This window comes from Limanda limanda, chromosome 13 (assembly GCF_963576545.1).
Source record: "Limanda limanda chromosome 13, fLimLim1.1, whole genome shotgun sequence".
Taxonomy (NCBI): domain Eukaryota; kingdom Metazoa; phylum Chordata; class Actinopteri; order Pleuronectiformes; family Pleuronectidae; genus Limanda; species Limanda limanda.
The window spans coordinates 8180514-8197332 of NC_083648.1; the positions used below are offsets into that span (position 1 = coordinate 8180514).

The 16819-nt window shown below is 41.9% G+C and overlaps 1 protein-coding gene across 3 annotated transcripts; it reads left to right on the plus strand.

The window, feature by feature from the left end:
* On the plus strand, positions 1 to 16819 carry arhgef18a (rho/rac guanine nucleotide exchange factor (GEF) 18a). 3 transcript variants are annotated; one of them, XM_061084475.1, is made up of 21 exons: positions 1 to 60; positions 5338 to 5402; positions 5941 to 6069; positions 6659 to 6771; positions 7189 to 7329; positions 7867 to 8117; positions 8921 to 9046; positions 9265 to 9382; positions 9566 to 9817; positions 10472 to 10548; positions 11178 to 11359; positions 11815 to 11870; positions 12268 to 12447; positions 12643 to 12786; positions 13231 to 13349; positions 13443 to 13508; positions 13590 to 13637; positions 13722 to 14210; positions 14297 to 14609; positions 15230 to 15334; positions 15822 to 16819. In XM_061084475.1, exons 3-21 carry the CDS (start codon positions 6005 to 6007, stop codon positions 15974 to 15976), a joined length of 3000 nt encoding a protein of 999 aa, XP_060940458.1. In that variant the 5' UTR covers positions 1 to 60; positions 5338 to 5402; positions 5941 to 6004; the 3' UTR covers positions 15977 to 16819. The 3 variants fall into 3 exon arrangements, with proteins under 3 accessions (XP_060940458.1, XP_060940459.1, XP_060940460.1); XM_061084476.1 differs by having other exon boundaries at positions 14300 to 14609; XM_061084477.1 differs by lacking the exon at positions 5338 to 5402 and having other exon boundaries at positions 5 to 60.

Consider the following 16819-nt stretch of genomic DNA (forward strand, 5'->3'; position numbering starts at 1 on the left):
CCTGATCACTGGGCTGCAGCTGTTTATTCCCAGTCTGAGATGTTTTGAAGTCAACACCAGGTGAGAGGAGACTTTTAACTGGGTTTGTTTTTATTAACTTGAGTCTTTACTGGGAACAAGTCACCGGGACTAACTGGGTGGTTCAGACTCGTTAATGGATCCTCAGCTCTGTTCACTGTAGAGAGAGAGAGAACCAGCTGTTTGCTTACACTGGGAGTAATGGCGCAGCTCCTCCTTCCACCTGTGGACCAGCAGCTCAGACTGGTTGTAGTGGTTTCTGTCCCAGCTTCCAGGTTCTATACAGTCTATGGTTCTAACTCACTGAAGTCAGTGGGACTCGGTCAACGCGTCGGTAGCTTCCTGTAGCTTCGAGCTAACACGCAGTCACCTGCTGGTTTCATCCTGTCAGCACCTGTCTCCTCTGAGGTTGATTTACTGACTGCTATTTTAAATCAATATTAATATTATACATATTCTAATGCCTGCTTACATTGGTTCCTCTAATTGTTTTTATCATTACCTTATCTAGGTTTTTATCTATAGTATTTTATGATCTTTATTTTACCAACTTGAGTTTACACTTGTAAAATAATAACATAAATAAACTAGACTTAGATCCAGCTCAGTTCAACCCTCATCTTCACTTTCTTCACTTTAGAAAACAACCAGTGTCGTCGATCCTACTTAAATGAGTGTGTTTTGTTTCTGATGTTGTGTTTTCAGGTTAAATGTGATTTTTAAAGTGTTGTGAAACTTTACAATTGCTTCGAAACAGGAAATGAGGCAAACAATGTTGAGATGTTATATACGAAGAATTGTAAATAAAATGTAATGGTTCAAATTGCCTTTTTTAATATTGAAGTCAAAGTCGCTCTTGTGGTCACTGCTGTAAAGTTGCAGTTAAAACAAACCAGATGAGCCAAAATATTCTATACGATGGATCTGAAGTCTATTATCTTCTTTGAAAGTCGAACAACTCCAAAAGAACAATTACACACAGAAGGAAAAAGCAAACACAGAGACACACAACAACCACAGAGACCCACAACAACCACAGAGACACTGTGTCTTGCTTTCTGTGATATTTGGACATTTCTCTCTGTCCAGATGGGTTCACTCGGGGACTTACGGGAAAAGTTCAGCAAAATGTCAGAAGGAATGGACCTTCTGACATTTCTGTTTTCACATACATCCCCTTTGGAAAGGTTCAGGTCCAGAGTTCAGTGCCTGTCTGAAAACATTGAGGAGACCACCAAGTATGGGGGGTCTTACACTGGTCTTACTTCTAATAATCCGCCCCTGAGTGAAGTTAAAGTGGCAGCGGAGGTTGAGATGTCAGTTGAAGCTCTGGGTTGAGTTTCACTTGAGCTCTGATTTAAAGCTGAAGAAGCCGTTAGAGTTCAAGCACTGAAAGGAATCGAAGCCGATGGCCCGTGAGCGATGAATTGAGCTGGAAGTGTCGGCAGAAGTGGAAGTCTTCAGATAAATGAGTGTGCCAGTTGAAGTGTAAAGTGGAAGGGAATGTCCCGTGAGGTGTAGTCACTGAACAAAGTTGTGTAGATGTTGTGTGAACAGAGGAAGCTGGGAGTTTAGTGAGTCCAAGTATAAGAGAGGAGCTGAGATGTCAGTTAATGACTGAAAGCAGATTCCCTCTGAGTTCCCGTAGAGGATTCAGTGAAGGTTGGATTCTCCTGTTGATACTGACAGGAGCACATTGTGTCATGTGTTTACAGCGCGACACACACAAACACCACCCGCACCTTGAAGTGAATCAGTAACAGAAGCGTGACCTCCGCTGAGAAAGTGTGTAAAACCTGCTGCAGTAATGAGGGACCGATCTCAGGGTTAGTTTAATCTACGGTTGATAAACGACACCTCTGCGATGACGTGAGAGCGGCTCAGTCCTCAGGCTGAATCAGAAACATGCCACACAGATCACTTTGGTTTCTTTGTGTTCAGCTTCCTCATGCTAATGGTTCCAGTTTCACAGTTGCTGGTCTGGTTGGTGGAGGTTGTCAGGCCCTTTCACTCTGCCTGGTCACGCTGGAACACCTCAGCTCTCACAGGCAGTTCATAGTTAATAGTGATCAGGACTAGGGTGGCAAAATTCCGGGAATATTCAAAGTTGGAAACTTTCCATGGGAATATACGGGAATTAATGGGAATAAACTGGAAATGTTGTGGGTAATTTATACTAACTTTATTTACCTTGTCATATACAGACATAAATATAAACATTTTGTTTTGTCATAGGCTGATTTGAGCCCTGAGGAAACTTTGGGCACTTGACTATATGCTTCTGCATTGTTGTGTCATTCTTAACATAGGTCTTTGCACAGTATTTGCAAATGTACACAGCCTTTCCTTCTACATTGGATGGGGTGAAATGCCTCCACACATGAGATAGTGCACCTGGCATTGTTCTGTAGAATAAGATGAGAAAAAAGATTGTAAAAAAACACTAATGCAATGGCAGAGATATAAATAGTTAGCCAAACAATTGGAATCGTCTGTAAACATATTTTACAATTGATGGATAAATGAATGGAAATAGGCTAGATGAACAGATGAACAATCCTCAATCAGCATGCTAATATATTTTCCCGAGTAATATCATCGAAACTTACCTGACTAGTCCTGCACTCTACAGCAGGCCTCAATAGCCCTGCTGTAGAGTGAAGGATGCTGGGAATTATCTGTGCATGTGATGGAAGAATGCACAGTGGAGGTTTGAAAGATGTTTTTATTGCTCAGCGTTTAATTTTTTTTTTTTTTTTTTTTTTTTCAAAATTCCCAAAATTCCCGAGCTAAACTTCCCATGGAAAGTTTCCGGAAATTTACCGGAAACTTTCCACCCCTTTGCAACCCTAATCAGGACCCAGCGTGGTTGTGGGTGAAGCTTCTTTCCACAAACACAGCATTCAGTCCCTGTTGTCCCCCCCCATCGCTCCGTCCTCTGCAGGAGACTCGGCAGACTGGCTGGTCTTGTTTTTGTCTCTTCAGGGGAATGACCCGTATTTCGTGCTGCTGTGTTTCCCTTTCCACCCAGCGTGAATCATGTGAGGTGTGGCTGCCACTCACCAGGGGCCGACCCATGCGACCGCACTGTGGCTAATAGCATACCATGAAGCTCAGGAACAAGTCTTTAAAGAAAGTTATATGACACCAAACCCCCGGGGGAAACGTGCGAAGCAAATGGTCACGTGAAGGTGTTAAGTTGCTGTTTGTTTACATGTTGAGGAGGTGTGTACGTCTTTAATGTAACATATGGTACACTTAGAAACTCTCATGTTTATAGATAAATACTTTTATATATATTGTATATAAAATAAGCATAGACGATTTATATTTAACTCATGTTTTTATACTTTTTTTATATTTATAAAGCAAAAAGTTTCTGCCATTTCTTTCTCCAAAAGCAGAAATCAAGAGGAGTTATTGGGAAAATATGTGATTTCATTGGCATAGTTCTTTAATAAGTCAGATTTTCCTTCAATAACTTTGTTTTACAAGAGGACAGTTTTAATATTTGCACAAGTTACTGATAATTCATGTCCTTCCCCACAGAGGTTATGTTTTCACCCCGGGCAGTTGTTTGTTTTTTAGGTTTGTCAGCAGGATATACAAAAATAGATTTCTGCAGAACTTGTTGAGGGATTAGACATGATTTTTTTAAATTGCTTTCTTTAAAATTGCGATATGGCAGTTTTTCAGTTTCTATTCTTTACAGACATATGAATTGGACTGATTTCTATGAGTGTGTCCACTTTGTTGGTGTTTGATTGACTTTAATGCGACTTTTGGGCCTTGGCAGAGGTACTGAGTGACATTGGAGTTGTAAATGTGCTGCACTGATCCCCTCACTTCCCTTTAAGACCACCAGCTGATTTAAGTCTTCACTTTTTCTCTGGACTATCCTGATGGAATTGGCACCAGATTTGGTTTCAGACCTTCATGGTTCTCACAGAATGATTCTTTCACGACCTCTGTGAACGTCTCTTGGATGTGATAGAGTTCGGTGCAGACTTTCATGTCTCCCTCTGCAGGAATTGTTATTACTGCAATGATGCCTTTACCGGACTCTGATCCCGTAAAATACATATTGATTTAATCTGGCAGCCTAAAAGGAAAAAAACATAATAAACACTGATCCTCCAAGAGCCATAACAAGTTGTCAGGTGCATTCACATTATTTATTGTGAATACGTTGGTTAATTCAAGGTACAAATCCTGCAGACACTGATGTTAATGTTGCAGCAGCAGTGGGATCATGTGTCACACAGGTGAGCCAGAGGCGTGAGGCCCGGCTCCCGTGGGAGTTTGTGTCACAACCTTTTCTCTAGTCAAACAGTCATGTGTGTTTTAGGCGTGTCTTTAAACAACTGCTGCTTTTATTGTAAAACACAATCTGCTTTGAAAAGGGATGAATGTCATTTGAATGCAGTTTGTCAACTCTTTAGCCATTGGGGATTATTTCCTATGTCTTTGTAGGTTTCAACATTATACACATATATTTGTTCAGGGAGATTTCTGTTTTCCTCTTCCTGTCTGGTTTTGCCACAAACGTTGCTGCTGCAGCTGAATTAGGTGGATGTCTCTGTAACCAAGACCCTCGAGGGCCCGTTAGCATGTGCACAGACACTTCCACAGAGAGCAAGGTCAGTGGAGCACTGGGCTCCAACTGGGGATGACTCTGATGGAGTTGGCACCAAATTCAATCAGACGGGTAAAAGCATCAATGGCCGTCGTTTTCTGGAAGATCCTCTTTTGTTTTTTATCGACCGGTTTAGTAGGATTTCCAGTGTCATGAGGAAACTGTGGAAGATACCAAGTCAAACCACGGTGACTCATTCTCAGACACAGTGGAGGAGATGATTGGCTTTTAAAGCCGTGTGAGAACAGAGACACAAGGAACACTTTAATTAAAAGCCACATTTAAAAGGATTAGTCAGTCTGAGGGTTATTATGGAGTCTGCCTGCGTTTTCACATCTTCTGCAGAGATGAGTATCTCCAGAGTCCAGGGGAAGACACTGAGTAGATAAGAGCTTCGCCACAATCATCTTGTGTTCCATCATTTGCATATACAGGGATCAACATTTCCTCTTTTCAATGAGCTAATTATTATAATTGTGTAACTGTTTAAAATACAATGTGGTACATAGTTGTTGTCGTAGTGCAGCGTCTCTGCTCTGCAGCCTGAGAGCTGGTCTGACCTGAGCTGTGATGTCACATTTTGACAAACCAGTTCCCTCTCCACAGTTGAGTTTAGCAGCAGCCTTCTGTTTGGCTTCAGCATTACTCGACATGATGTTGACTCATTGTCCTCTTCTCTTCAGCAGGTAGCGTCTCTGTTTGAGGATTTAAGAGTCAGCAGCGTGGGGCTTAAGGCAACTTAATAAAGGTAAGTTTGTTCCATTTTCTCTGAAAGAATTCAGCATCTTGTAGCACCGAATTATCTTCTGTGTATTGACCTAAAGTTATTTTAGTTTATGTCATACACACTAATGCAGCTTCATCTGATTCATAACAGGGCAACACTGCACATTCACCTGCCACTTCATGAATTGCTTTATTGTGTTTTTAATAATATAAACTTCACACATTTGTGGTTGTATTTTAAAAAAAATTGATGTTTGCTGCAGATTGTCATGGTGGCTTCATTTTTTGGACAAACATGTAGCCACCATGTCCGTCTTATTTAAAGGAGACATTTAATGCTTTTTCAGTTTTTTCTTTTTCTCTGGTTTATTCTATAAGTTGCGTGTGCACATATGTAAACGGTGTGCAAAGTTAAAAAGCCCAAATGGAGCTCACTTGTAATAAATATAGCCAAATATGTCCAGGGTCTTCTTTGCTCACTCACAAAATATATATGTTCCTGTCTCTGTCACTCACAGACTCTTTGTTGTTCTCTCTGTCTCTCTCTCTCTCTCTCTCAGTGCTGATGAATGTGTCTCGGCCTCGGCCTCCGATGGCCACGCCGCCAACTTCCTTAGTCCAGGCATGACTGTCACCCCCAAAAAATCCAGTCCTCAGCCTGCTTCCTCTTCTCACAGCACGAGTGCCAGGTTGGTGAACGTGTATTTTAAAACTTTATTTCCATCATCTTCACATCATGTGTCACGTTAACGTTACATCCGACCTTGTCTGGATTTAGTTTTTCCTCGGACATGAAACTGTTTCCAGGTTCGTTCTCGGCCTGAGAGACGCGTCGTAAACAATCTGATTCTGAGTCATAAACAATTTTTTCCTTGTGATATCATGTTGCTTTTTGCTCTGTTGCAAAAACCCTACTAGATACTTATCATTTTCATGCTTTTTTTGATTTATAGTTTTATTATTTATAACTTATTGGACCTTGCTTGAGAAAAGTAGCTGCAAAGGGCAATTCTGAGATTTGGCTTAATAAATATAAAAAGATCCAATAACAGAGCTGATGACAATCGTATTTATCTTTAGTGACAGAGACACAAACAGCCTAAAACTTGGCACGAGATAATCATCATCATTCATCCATGTCTAATGGAAACTCCACTCTTGAATCAAGCAATGATACCGAAGGTCCACAGCAATCTGTGGTTGTGTGAGCAAATGTTTTAGCGCTGACATCACATTTTCATTTACCTGCTGAACCTTATCTCATCACATTCCAACTAGATCTGATCCAGTGCAGATGGATGACGTGGACGGCCTCCGGGTGAAGCCTCTCTTCCCCTCAGAGGACTCGCTGTCACTGGCTTCCTCCTTCGCTGAACCCATCAACCTAGAAGGTCGGCTGTGCGCAGGGATGAGGAGCTGCTGAAAGCTCCTTGTTGCTCTATCACAATAGCAGGATTTAACTAAACAGCTCAATGAAGCTTGAATTTGGCCGTGTGTTTATTTTTGTGAGGTTTAATCCTCTCTTAGTATGTGACAGTGTACAAAGACGCATGTTTGTTCACTTTGTTTATGACACTAACAAATGCTCCTCAAAGTTTTACTTGATAAAATCTGCAGTTTAGTGTGTGTAATGCTGCAGTGTCATTATTGTTATAACATGTTTGTAATGGTTCAATTCCCCTTTTAAGAGCAGCTATGATAGATTTTCTTTTTGTTGACTTGAACTTCCCTGTATTTCTATAAGAAGACCATGTAGCACAAACCTTGGTGATATATATACGTGTGACTGTGGCTGTCCATGCTCTCAGATTCCCATTATGCTCGGCTGCGAAGTGATCTCGAGTTCGATGCCCAGAACCTGGAGGCGGAGTCCTGGAGTGTGGCTGTGGATCAGACCTACCTGAAGGCCCTGAGCAAAGAGGCTGTTAATAGACAGGATGTCATCTATGGTAGGCAGAACCAGCTCAGTCTCAGCTTAGATTAACAGAATTTTATTAACTCTATCAAAGAGGGTTTTATTTGCACCTGTCTACTGGTTCGTTAGTCAGCAAGATTTCCCCAAAACTACTCAACAGATTTCATTTTAGTATCAAATATATTCACCCCAAATCCAAAAGTGAAATTAGATTTTTGTAACGTCTCAGGAAGTGTGTGTTCATTCAGACAGAACTTTCTCATGAGAGTTCAGGGTAATTGTTCTGTTTAAGATGTTAGTTAGAGTCTGTAATTATGGAGATGATGGATGCTTTACAAACGTCAGCGGGCCGTTTGATGGGAAACAGAAATGCTATGATAACAACTGGCGACAGCAATTTGGTTCTGTCTAACGTGACAAGTTCACTTAAGAAGATTGTGTGTTTCCAGCTTTGATTCTGCTTTGTTTACAAATGTCGTTGCCATGGAACCCAGATACATGTTCCCACAAGTGTCAGGCACTCGACACAGACGTTTTTTTCAGACTAGTTTCCTCTTTATCAATTCCTTAGAGTTGATGCAGACGGAGATGCACCACGTGCGCAACTTAAAGATCCTCCTGTACGTCTACATGCACGAGCTGAGGCAGTCCCAACTGATCGATGAAGCCAGACTTGAGTGGCTCTTCCCCGGAGTGGACACCCTCCTCGATCTCCATCAGCACTTTCTCAATTGCCTCAAACTTCTTCAAAGCCAAAGTCAGGAGGAAGGCAGCGCCAACAACTACCAGATCACACAGCTGGGGGACATCCTCATCTCACAGGTAAGTCAGAGTAACTTTAAAGTTTAAGGAAACTCTCCAGTGAACATGGTTAGAGAGGAAGTTGCAAAGATCCGACGTGCGGATCTGACATTGTTAATATTGTGCCGGACAAAGGGTTCTAAAATTATCAAAGATCTATGCTTTATTGAGGAATAAATGATTGTGTTTAGAATACACACTTGTTTTTCCTGCTTAGCACACCTCTCTCTTTTCTTTCCTCCACCTCCCACCACCCTCGTCACTCACTTTGCATGTGCTGACTGAGTCTGCTCATGTTCATAGGAATGGCGGGTATGTCTGAATCGCTCTGTAAGGTCCATTACAGGTCCATAAGCCCAGGAATGATGCTGTGTCACAGGCATCACATTCCTAGAGAAGCATTTTCCCCCTGTAGTCAATATCCTGAATGCACAGAGGCAGCAGAGCTTTCTGCTGAGTTGGAGCTTCATGTTCAGAAGTGCACGGGAAGAGAGGAATCAGATATCTGGAAGCTTCATGTTTTCAGATTATCTTTTTCTCCCCATCTCGTCGACAATTAAAGAGCAAATGAAACCGTTCTGGTCTTGTATAATGTTAATCTGGATTAACAAGGACGTAAATCACAACTTGACTGGTTTGTTTAACTGGCTTCTGATTATATCGTATTAGCTCTATGAATCGGCCTCTCTTCAAATGACGTGTAATTCTGCAGCGTGCCAGATATCTTGTGTTTCAATCTGACCCTGGATCTCTTGGTATTTCTGTATCTGGAAGAAACTTCAGTGCAATATTGTGACTATTTAACCGAATAATTTTTGTGATAGTTTTCAGATCAACTGGGAGATGGGATGATGGACTGTTACAGTGTTTTCTGCAGCCATCAAAAAGAAGGCATCAGCTATTACAAAGAGCAGCTGCAACACAACAAGAAACTGCAGGTTCTCATCAGGGTAAGAATCGACTTTCTTTGCATGGACGTGTTACCCTTCAAGACACAGGGAGCCAAAATCTGCATGTGTTGAGCATCAGTGTAGTATTTACGAGGTACGACAAACAACCGTGATAATATCCAATTAAAAAATTAGTTTGTGATGCTTACAGCTAATAAAGAAGAGAGCAGAATAGTCCTAAGTGCTACATCAATACTTTTCTTATTTCTTTCTTACAGAAATTACGTCAACTTCCTCTAGTGCGAAGGTTGGGAATCCCTGAATGTTTTTTATTGGTGACTCAACGCATCACAAAGTATCCCGTCTTGGTGGAGAGAATCATACAGAACAGTGAAGGTAAAACCTCACCACTCATCACATATTTGCCCCCTCTACATTTGGCTGTGTGTCACATTCTTTGTCGTTATTCAGACATTTACAAATTGAAAATTACTGCATTCCAATCAGCTTCTGCAACCAAAATTCTGGTTGAAATGGTCCCTAACATGATCGATGAAATATATTTCCTTCTCCTTGCAGCTGACACAGAAGAGCACAAGTCTCTGGTCCAAGGTTTAGTGCGAATCAAAGACACCATCTTCCAGGTGGACGCTCAGGTGAGTGAATATGAGAAAGCTGCTCGTCTGAAGGACATCATCCTGCATCTTGAACCAAAGTCTCAGGGTCGACGGAAGGACGGCAGGGTTCTCCGCAGGGAGGATCTGATCCAGGGAGGCAGGACGCTGCTGCACGAAGGCACCTTCACCTGGAAGGTCTCCGGCAGACAGAAAGGTTGGTGGAGAGATTCTTGTCATTGTGGCTCAATCGATGACCATTTATTTAGTTATTTAGAGTTTTGTTACTTTTGTCTGGACTTCAAGGAAAAATATAAAGTTTATTTAAAGTTGGAGAATTTAGTAAATTAGATTATTGGCAAATCACAAATTATTTATTGAAGCTTTAACTTTTTGAAATAACATAAACATGATATCTCTCCTATAGACTTTAGTGTGCTGAAAATTGTCTTTGTCTATTTCCTTTCTCATGAAGATTTATATATTAAATGATCACATGTTTCTTCTTCAGTCAGAACTTCTTGAACTTGTCATTATAAATTGCAGTAATGAGTTAGTGCTGTGATGAAACTTTAAGGAATTATCCAGTGGTTGACAGCTCAGTTGATTTACTGCAGTGTTACTGGGTTGACGGGTGAACTTGTGTCCTTTTGTTGTCTAGGAGAATGTTCAATGGGCCAAATTGCCTTTGTGAAAGCAGAATGGTTGAAGGAACCAGTTGTGTAGCAGCATATTTTTATATAATTGCTAAAGATGAACAATCGCACAAAATATAAAACGTCAGACGTGTCTCTGTTTCATGTTGCTCTGCAGCTTGAGTCAGAACATTTGTGCTGTTTGGATAATAAGCGTCTCTAATCGTCCCCTGCAGAGATCCATGCTGTGCTGCTGTCAGACGTGCTCCTCCTCTTACAAGAGAAAGATCAGAAGCTTCTGTTTGCTGCTGTGGTGAGCTCCGTCAAAACATATCTAAATATCTCAATATCTATATCAAACATTTATACACATGTATATTTGATTTATAGTCCCCCCCACCCTCTTGTACAGTTTTTAGAGCGGTTCTGGATTCAGGTTGTCCAAACGTCCCACTCTTGAAAACACAATATCTCAGTTATGTCAAGAGGGAATTTCTTCACAGTTTTGCACAAACGTTCACTTGGACTCAGAGATAAGCTGATTTAGATTTTGGGGGTCAAAGATCATGGTCTCACTGGCTTCACAAAACATGTTTTGGACCATAACTTGAAGAATAAATGTCCTAATTATGACATTTACAGACAAATGGGAAATGGGAAAGTTTGATTTCTCTGCAAAAACACTTCTCTGGTCATTATTTAAAACCATAACTGAGGAGCACAAGGGGACAGTGTGTGAACATATTTCCTGCAACTTGTCCGGTTGGTGGATTCGAACAATCGTGAGGTGGTAAGTCTTGTTAATAATGTGTCTGAGCTCCCGGACATACCGTGATGCTCTATAAATAACTACTTATTGTTCAAAGTTGATAATCTTTTAATCGCGAATGACGAGGATTGTTTTGAATATTAACCTCTTCTCTGTCGTTGTGACTCATGCAGGACAACAAACCATCAGTGATCTCCCTTCAAGGGCTGATCATCAGGGAAGTGGCCCAGGACGACAAAGCCATGTTTCTGATCTGTGCCTGCACCTCCAGCCTGCCCGAGATGTACGAGATCCACACGCGCTCCAGAGAGGAACGCATCGCCTGGATGTCGCTCATACGTGAAGCTGTGGAACAGTAAGCTGAGAGATTCTGGGCAGAGGAGAACAGCCTGAGATTTATTGGGAAAACAAAACTCTTTCTTGTAAATGATTGATGGAACAGTTGCAGTACATCTAACAATGGAAGAACAAAATAAGTGCGTCACACCCTGTTCAAATAGTTAGTCGCTGAGATTCCTCTGACCTCATCACTAAGGCTCTTGCAGTCATTCAAAGCAAAAGCTTTATCCCCCTGGGTTTAAAAACTGTTATGAGATATTTTTAATTTTGAAAACGAAATGTGATTTTGATTTGTACCTTTGATTTGCCAAAATGTCAGATTTGTCAAATTTTCTTCTTCAAATTGGTCATTGGAAAGGTTTTAATTTTGGCCAACATGAAAAGTCAGGGTCTTTATATAAATTTATTTTAAAGATATATATTCATGTATTCATAGAAACCAATATTGAGTCAAATGTCTGTGTTGTCCAGGTATCCACAAGAGGAGCAGCATCGGGAATTCATCGCTAAACTGCAGCATTGTCAAGGTAAGAAAGAGAGATTATTGAGCCCTTAATAAATCACACGTGAAAAACTGTCGACATCTTATTTTTCAAATGATGCTTTGTGGTGTTAGTTTATTCTCTGGGGAGAAGTTTAGGAAAAAGTTGAAGTTAAAATAAGAAATTACTCAAATAGCTATTCCGAATGGTTCTGTGTTTTCATGTGTGTGAACGTTTTTTAAGATTTTAAAGTTTGATTGAAGAAATGTTAGATTGGGTCAGTGTCACAAACCAGATCCTCATAAAGGAAAAGAAACTTACAATGCACCCATGACTTTTGTGTTTTATATCCTTCATATGTTGTTTTTTGTACCAGCGGCTGCTTTTATATCTGTGTTTCCATCCCATTTATTTGAACAATGTTTATTTCACACTCGTGTAGATGCTCTGAAGGAGAGGGATGAGCTGATAATACAGAATCTGACGGGGAAGCAGCAGATCTTTGCTGCTCTCTATGAGAGTGTGATGGAGGAGGAAACGCCACACAAAGGCCTGCTGCTCCGAGGAGATGCTACTGACCTGCAGCAGGGGGAGATGCTCCTCAAAGGAGCCATTGATGAGGGTTAGGCAGTTTCTTATGGCTGTAACAATGAGGCAGTTTTCAGAAGCCGGTGTTTTTGCATTGAGAAGCCATGAAAACCCGACTCAAAGTGAAATGTTCTCACGTGTGTTGTTCCTCCTCCATCCAGTCGTGACTCAGAGCCCTGACGACGTCTTTAGAAGAAGAGATTAAGGAGCTTGTTCTTTTGTCTTGCAGTGGAAAACCTGCAGATCCTGCTCTGCTCAGGAATAAAAGATCCAAACCCTCCAGTGGACGAGAGTGAGATTCAGGGAGGAAGGCTGAGGCGGGCCGAGACCTTTGCAGCCGGCGACGGCGACTCCTATGCAAACACCATGAACAGTGCGTTGTCTTATGTTCTTATATTAATATTGATGGACAGACCACAAAGCTAAACTTACAAACGGTTGCTTGTCCACACACTAATATCCTGCTGAGTTATTTGCATGAACTGTGAAGAAATCAGATCTAAGTCATACACGATTACTATTTGACAGACTAATAAAACAGCGAGGATCCCTCGCTGTTTTTTAAAACTTTCTTGAATATCATAGTATTTCGTACAACGTACTGTTTGGTCCATATTAAAGAGAAAAATTGCGATTTCAAAACCATCGTAATTTAATGAAATCAAAATCTTAATATTTCAAGGTAAACTCAAGTTGTACCATATAAGAGATCTGTTATTTATTAAGTATTTTATAAACAATCATCAGCCAAAATGAAGAAACCGCCCAGATGTTGTGATTGAGTTGACTCTGGATGTGTGTGCTTCCCTGTCCTCAGGTGGGGGGGATGAGGACGAGAGGCCGGGCAGCGCCGAGGGCGGAGTCTCGTACATCAGTCGAACCAGCAGCAATCCTCAACTCCAGGAAACGTTCTGCTCTGAAGGCGTGGAACAATCAGTGAGTGAGACGAGAACGATCTCAACCAGGCCTCCATCTGGTGATTAAAGAATAAAGGAAGTATTTATGTTTCCTGTTTTAATTTCCTTCAAGGCTGATGACGACGTACTTTCTGAGCCGGACCTGAATCCAGCCTCCAGTCACTTCCCTCAGGCAGAGGTGACTCTACTAATACTTTTATTATATACTTATTTTCCATCTGTACTCGTACTGATGTGTGTCACTTACTTTTCCCTGTAGGTGTGTGACAGGGTCATAATGCTCGCTCAGATGCTCCACAGCTTACAGGTAACACTCTTGGCTTTATGAAGTTTGCATTAATGAAAAGAACATCACAAGTTTTCTTATGCTTTGTTCTTATTCAATCTTCAGGCATTCATAGCCCAGCAGACCAGCCAGCTCGAGCTGCAGCGTGCGTATCTGTCCAACAGCCAGCAGCCCACTCGCCACTACAGCAACGTGCTGCTGGAGCGGGAGAAGCAGCGCAACATGGAGAAGCAGAGGGAGGAGCTCGCCAACCTGCACAAGCTGCAGGCGCAGCACCGGGAGGAGCAGCAGCGCTGGGAGAAGGACAAGGAGCGGCAGAGGATTCAGGTGGAGGCCCTGGAGGCTCAGCTGCAGCAGAGGGAGGAGGAGTGCAGCAAGTGGGAGGAGAAGCTGAGCGGGGAAAAGGGCGAGCTGGAGAGCCAGTGGGAGAACTACCAGCAGGACCTGGAGAGGCTGAGGGAGTCGACGCAATCGGTGGAGAAGGAGAAGGAGCGTCTGACGCAGGAGAGGGAGCGTTTGGAGCTGCTGCAGGAGAAGTTCAAGTCTAAATTGATGCAGCTTCCAAACTCAGGACACTATGAGGATCCGGCACAAGTAAGGAATCAGATTCTCTGAATATGTATCTATATTATAAAATGTGAGATGAGTTCACTTATTCATTTCCTCTTTCTCTCTCACAGCAGAGTCTCTACAGTTTCCCTTCATTCAGGAGCATCGTGAACGGAACCAGGGGTGTGAACCTGACTCCAAAGCCCAGCATCTTGCTCAGTTCCAATCCCATGGACGTTCCTCCAAAGGTTCCACCGCGCAGAGAGAGCATCCTCCACCAGGGGGCCAAATCCGAGCTGCCCCACCACCTGATCAGCACCACCAACCAGGTTCTCAAACCCCCGGCCATGCAGCAACAGATCCCCACCAAGCTGGCCGCTCTGCCCAAGGGGAAGGACAAGGGCTCCAAGAGCAAAGGGTCTCACCAGAGGACACACAGTGCAGGTCAACATTATGTCTTTGTGTTTCAGTACAAGCATCTAGCACTTCTGCATTGTCTTTATATTTCTAATATTCTTCAGAAAAATCTGGTCTTCACCATTTATCCATTTATCTTGATCATAAGCACAGAAACCAGTTAATTTCCTAATTTTTTTGTGGCAAACATTTATCTGAACTTTTAAGAAACACAAGTTTCTGATGTCCGCCTACATCTGGGCTTTATGTAAGAAAGCAGTTGTCTGACTCGGTTGCTTTGGACATTTTCTGGAACTTTTCGGGCCAACCCCCTAGTAAGATGAAAACAATAACAGCAAGCAAGTGGTTGTGTGGATGTCTGTTACACTGGACAAAAAATATCTCAGGAGGAAAAACAGTTGTTATACACGTAGAAGAAGCTGACGTGTTTATGTGCTGTAAACTAATTTCTTCATACGCGATAAGGCAAACTAGAGAAAAGACTTCACGTCTCAGCTGTCCTTTATCGGCAGTGGAGTAGTGGCCCAGTTGTTAGCTCAGATTCTGTTGTTTCAGTAACATAATTGCATGCTATTTTCAAACCACGCCAAACAAATTATCCTGAATAAAACAGGAAATGAATAAAACTTGTCTTTCTACATCTCCAGCCTCTATAGATGTGAGCCAGCTGATTCCAATCCGAGTGACGGGGAAAGAAGGAGGCAGCATGAGAGCCCAGAGGAACGCCAGCCCTCAGAGGATCTACCAGACGGGTACAGAATACCAAACAAACAACACACTTCCTGCAAGTGGCTCACAAATTAAAACTGCAGACACTTTTACTTTCCCTGCCAGTAGGTGGCAGCATCAACACGTCTACATGTGCAGGTTGTTAGTTTCCGCTTGTACTTCAGGTGTATTCTGTAAACTGGTAAGCGACCAAACAGCCCCACCTTGTGGGGAATTAACAAAAACCTGGTGAATTCGGATCTTGCCAAACAAAAAGCAGGAGTCGTCTGGCATTACGATTCTTTTTTTAAAGACAGGTCGTCATGTTACAACGGTCCACCCGTCTTAACTCAAGCTGCTTCACAATGAGGCTTTTTTCTCATGAATCTCATGTTTCTTTATTTTCTTTTTAAAGCTGATATGCTATGCTGGTGTTTCCTGTCATAATTTCCTTGCTGATAAAATATAACACGTTGCCTCTCAGGCTCCTCCTGCAGCTCTTCTCATTTACTGTGATCCTTGTTCCCTCAGACATCTTCAAACCTCCAGGATCTGCCCACAGTGTGAAGATGTCTCCGTCGTTCAGCACACACAAGAAGAGCAGCAGCGACGGTCCTCCACCGGCTCCACCTCCTTTCCCCAAAGAAGTTCTAGAAGCAGGCAAAGAGAAGGTGATCTTCCTTTAAACACAAACCACAGACTGAGGGGAAAAAAGATCATGGAAAGAATGAGATGTGAGCTGTGAAAAGAGACTTTGTGTGACTTCAGGATCCCACATGTGACCAGTATGAAGAGGCCAGTCACTGGTAGTTCATCACTGGAAACCAGAAGAGTCAGCTGAACATTGAAAAAAGAAATATGATGGACATGGTTTATTAAGGAAAAAAAACAGAGGCCTATTTGTACATTCAGGAACAAGAATATTTTATGATTTTTATTTTTTTTTATGATGTTGCTGAAACCTTCCTGAGTATCTTTTATCATTTTTTATTTTAAATGAAAGTTGGTTGGCTGTAACCTTTTAGCACTCGTGTCTTAACTTATACGCTTTTCTTTTTAATTTAATGAATGATGAATATGTTGTGAAGAAGCTATAGACTCAATAAGTTTACATCTGAAGTGCCAAGCACAACATTTTGTAACAGAAAGAATCAAATCCCATTGACGTGTGTTGGTAAAGTAACAGGGTTTGTGCAAGAAGCTTGAGTCTGGTTGTAAAGTTACACTTTGTATAAATGATGAGAAGCGAAGGAGGAGAAGTTGTCGGTTTTCCGTGGAGGCTGTTTGTGTGTTTGTCTCCTGGTTGGAAACAGTGACGGCGTCAGCAGGAAACTTTCAGGTTCACAACCAGACGACTGTTAAAGGTTCAGTGTGTTAGATTTAGGTGAAAGGGATCTATGGCAGAAATTCAATATCAATTTGTAATCTAAATTATACAAATTGTTTTCATCACCCTAGAATGGATCCTTTATATTTTAATACTTTGTACTTACATCAGGAGCGGGTCCTCTCTACGGAGGCCTCCATGT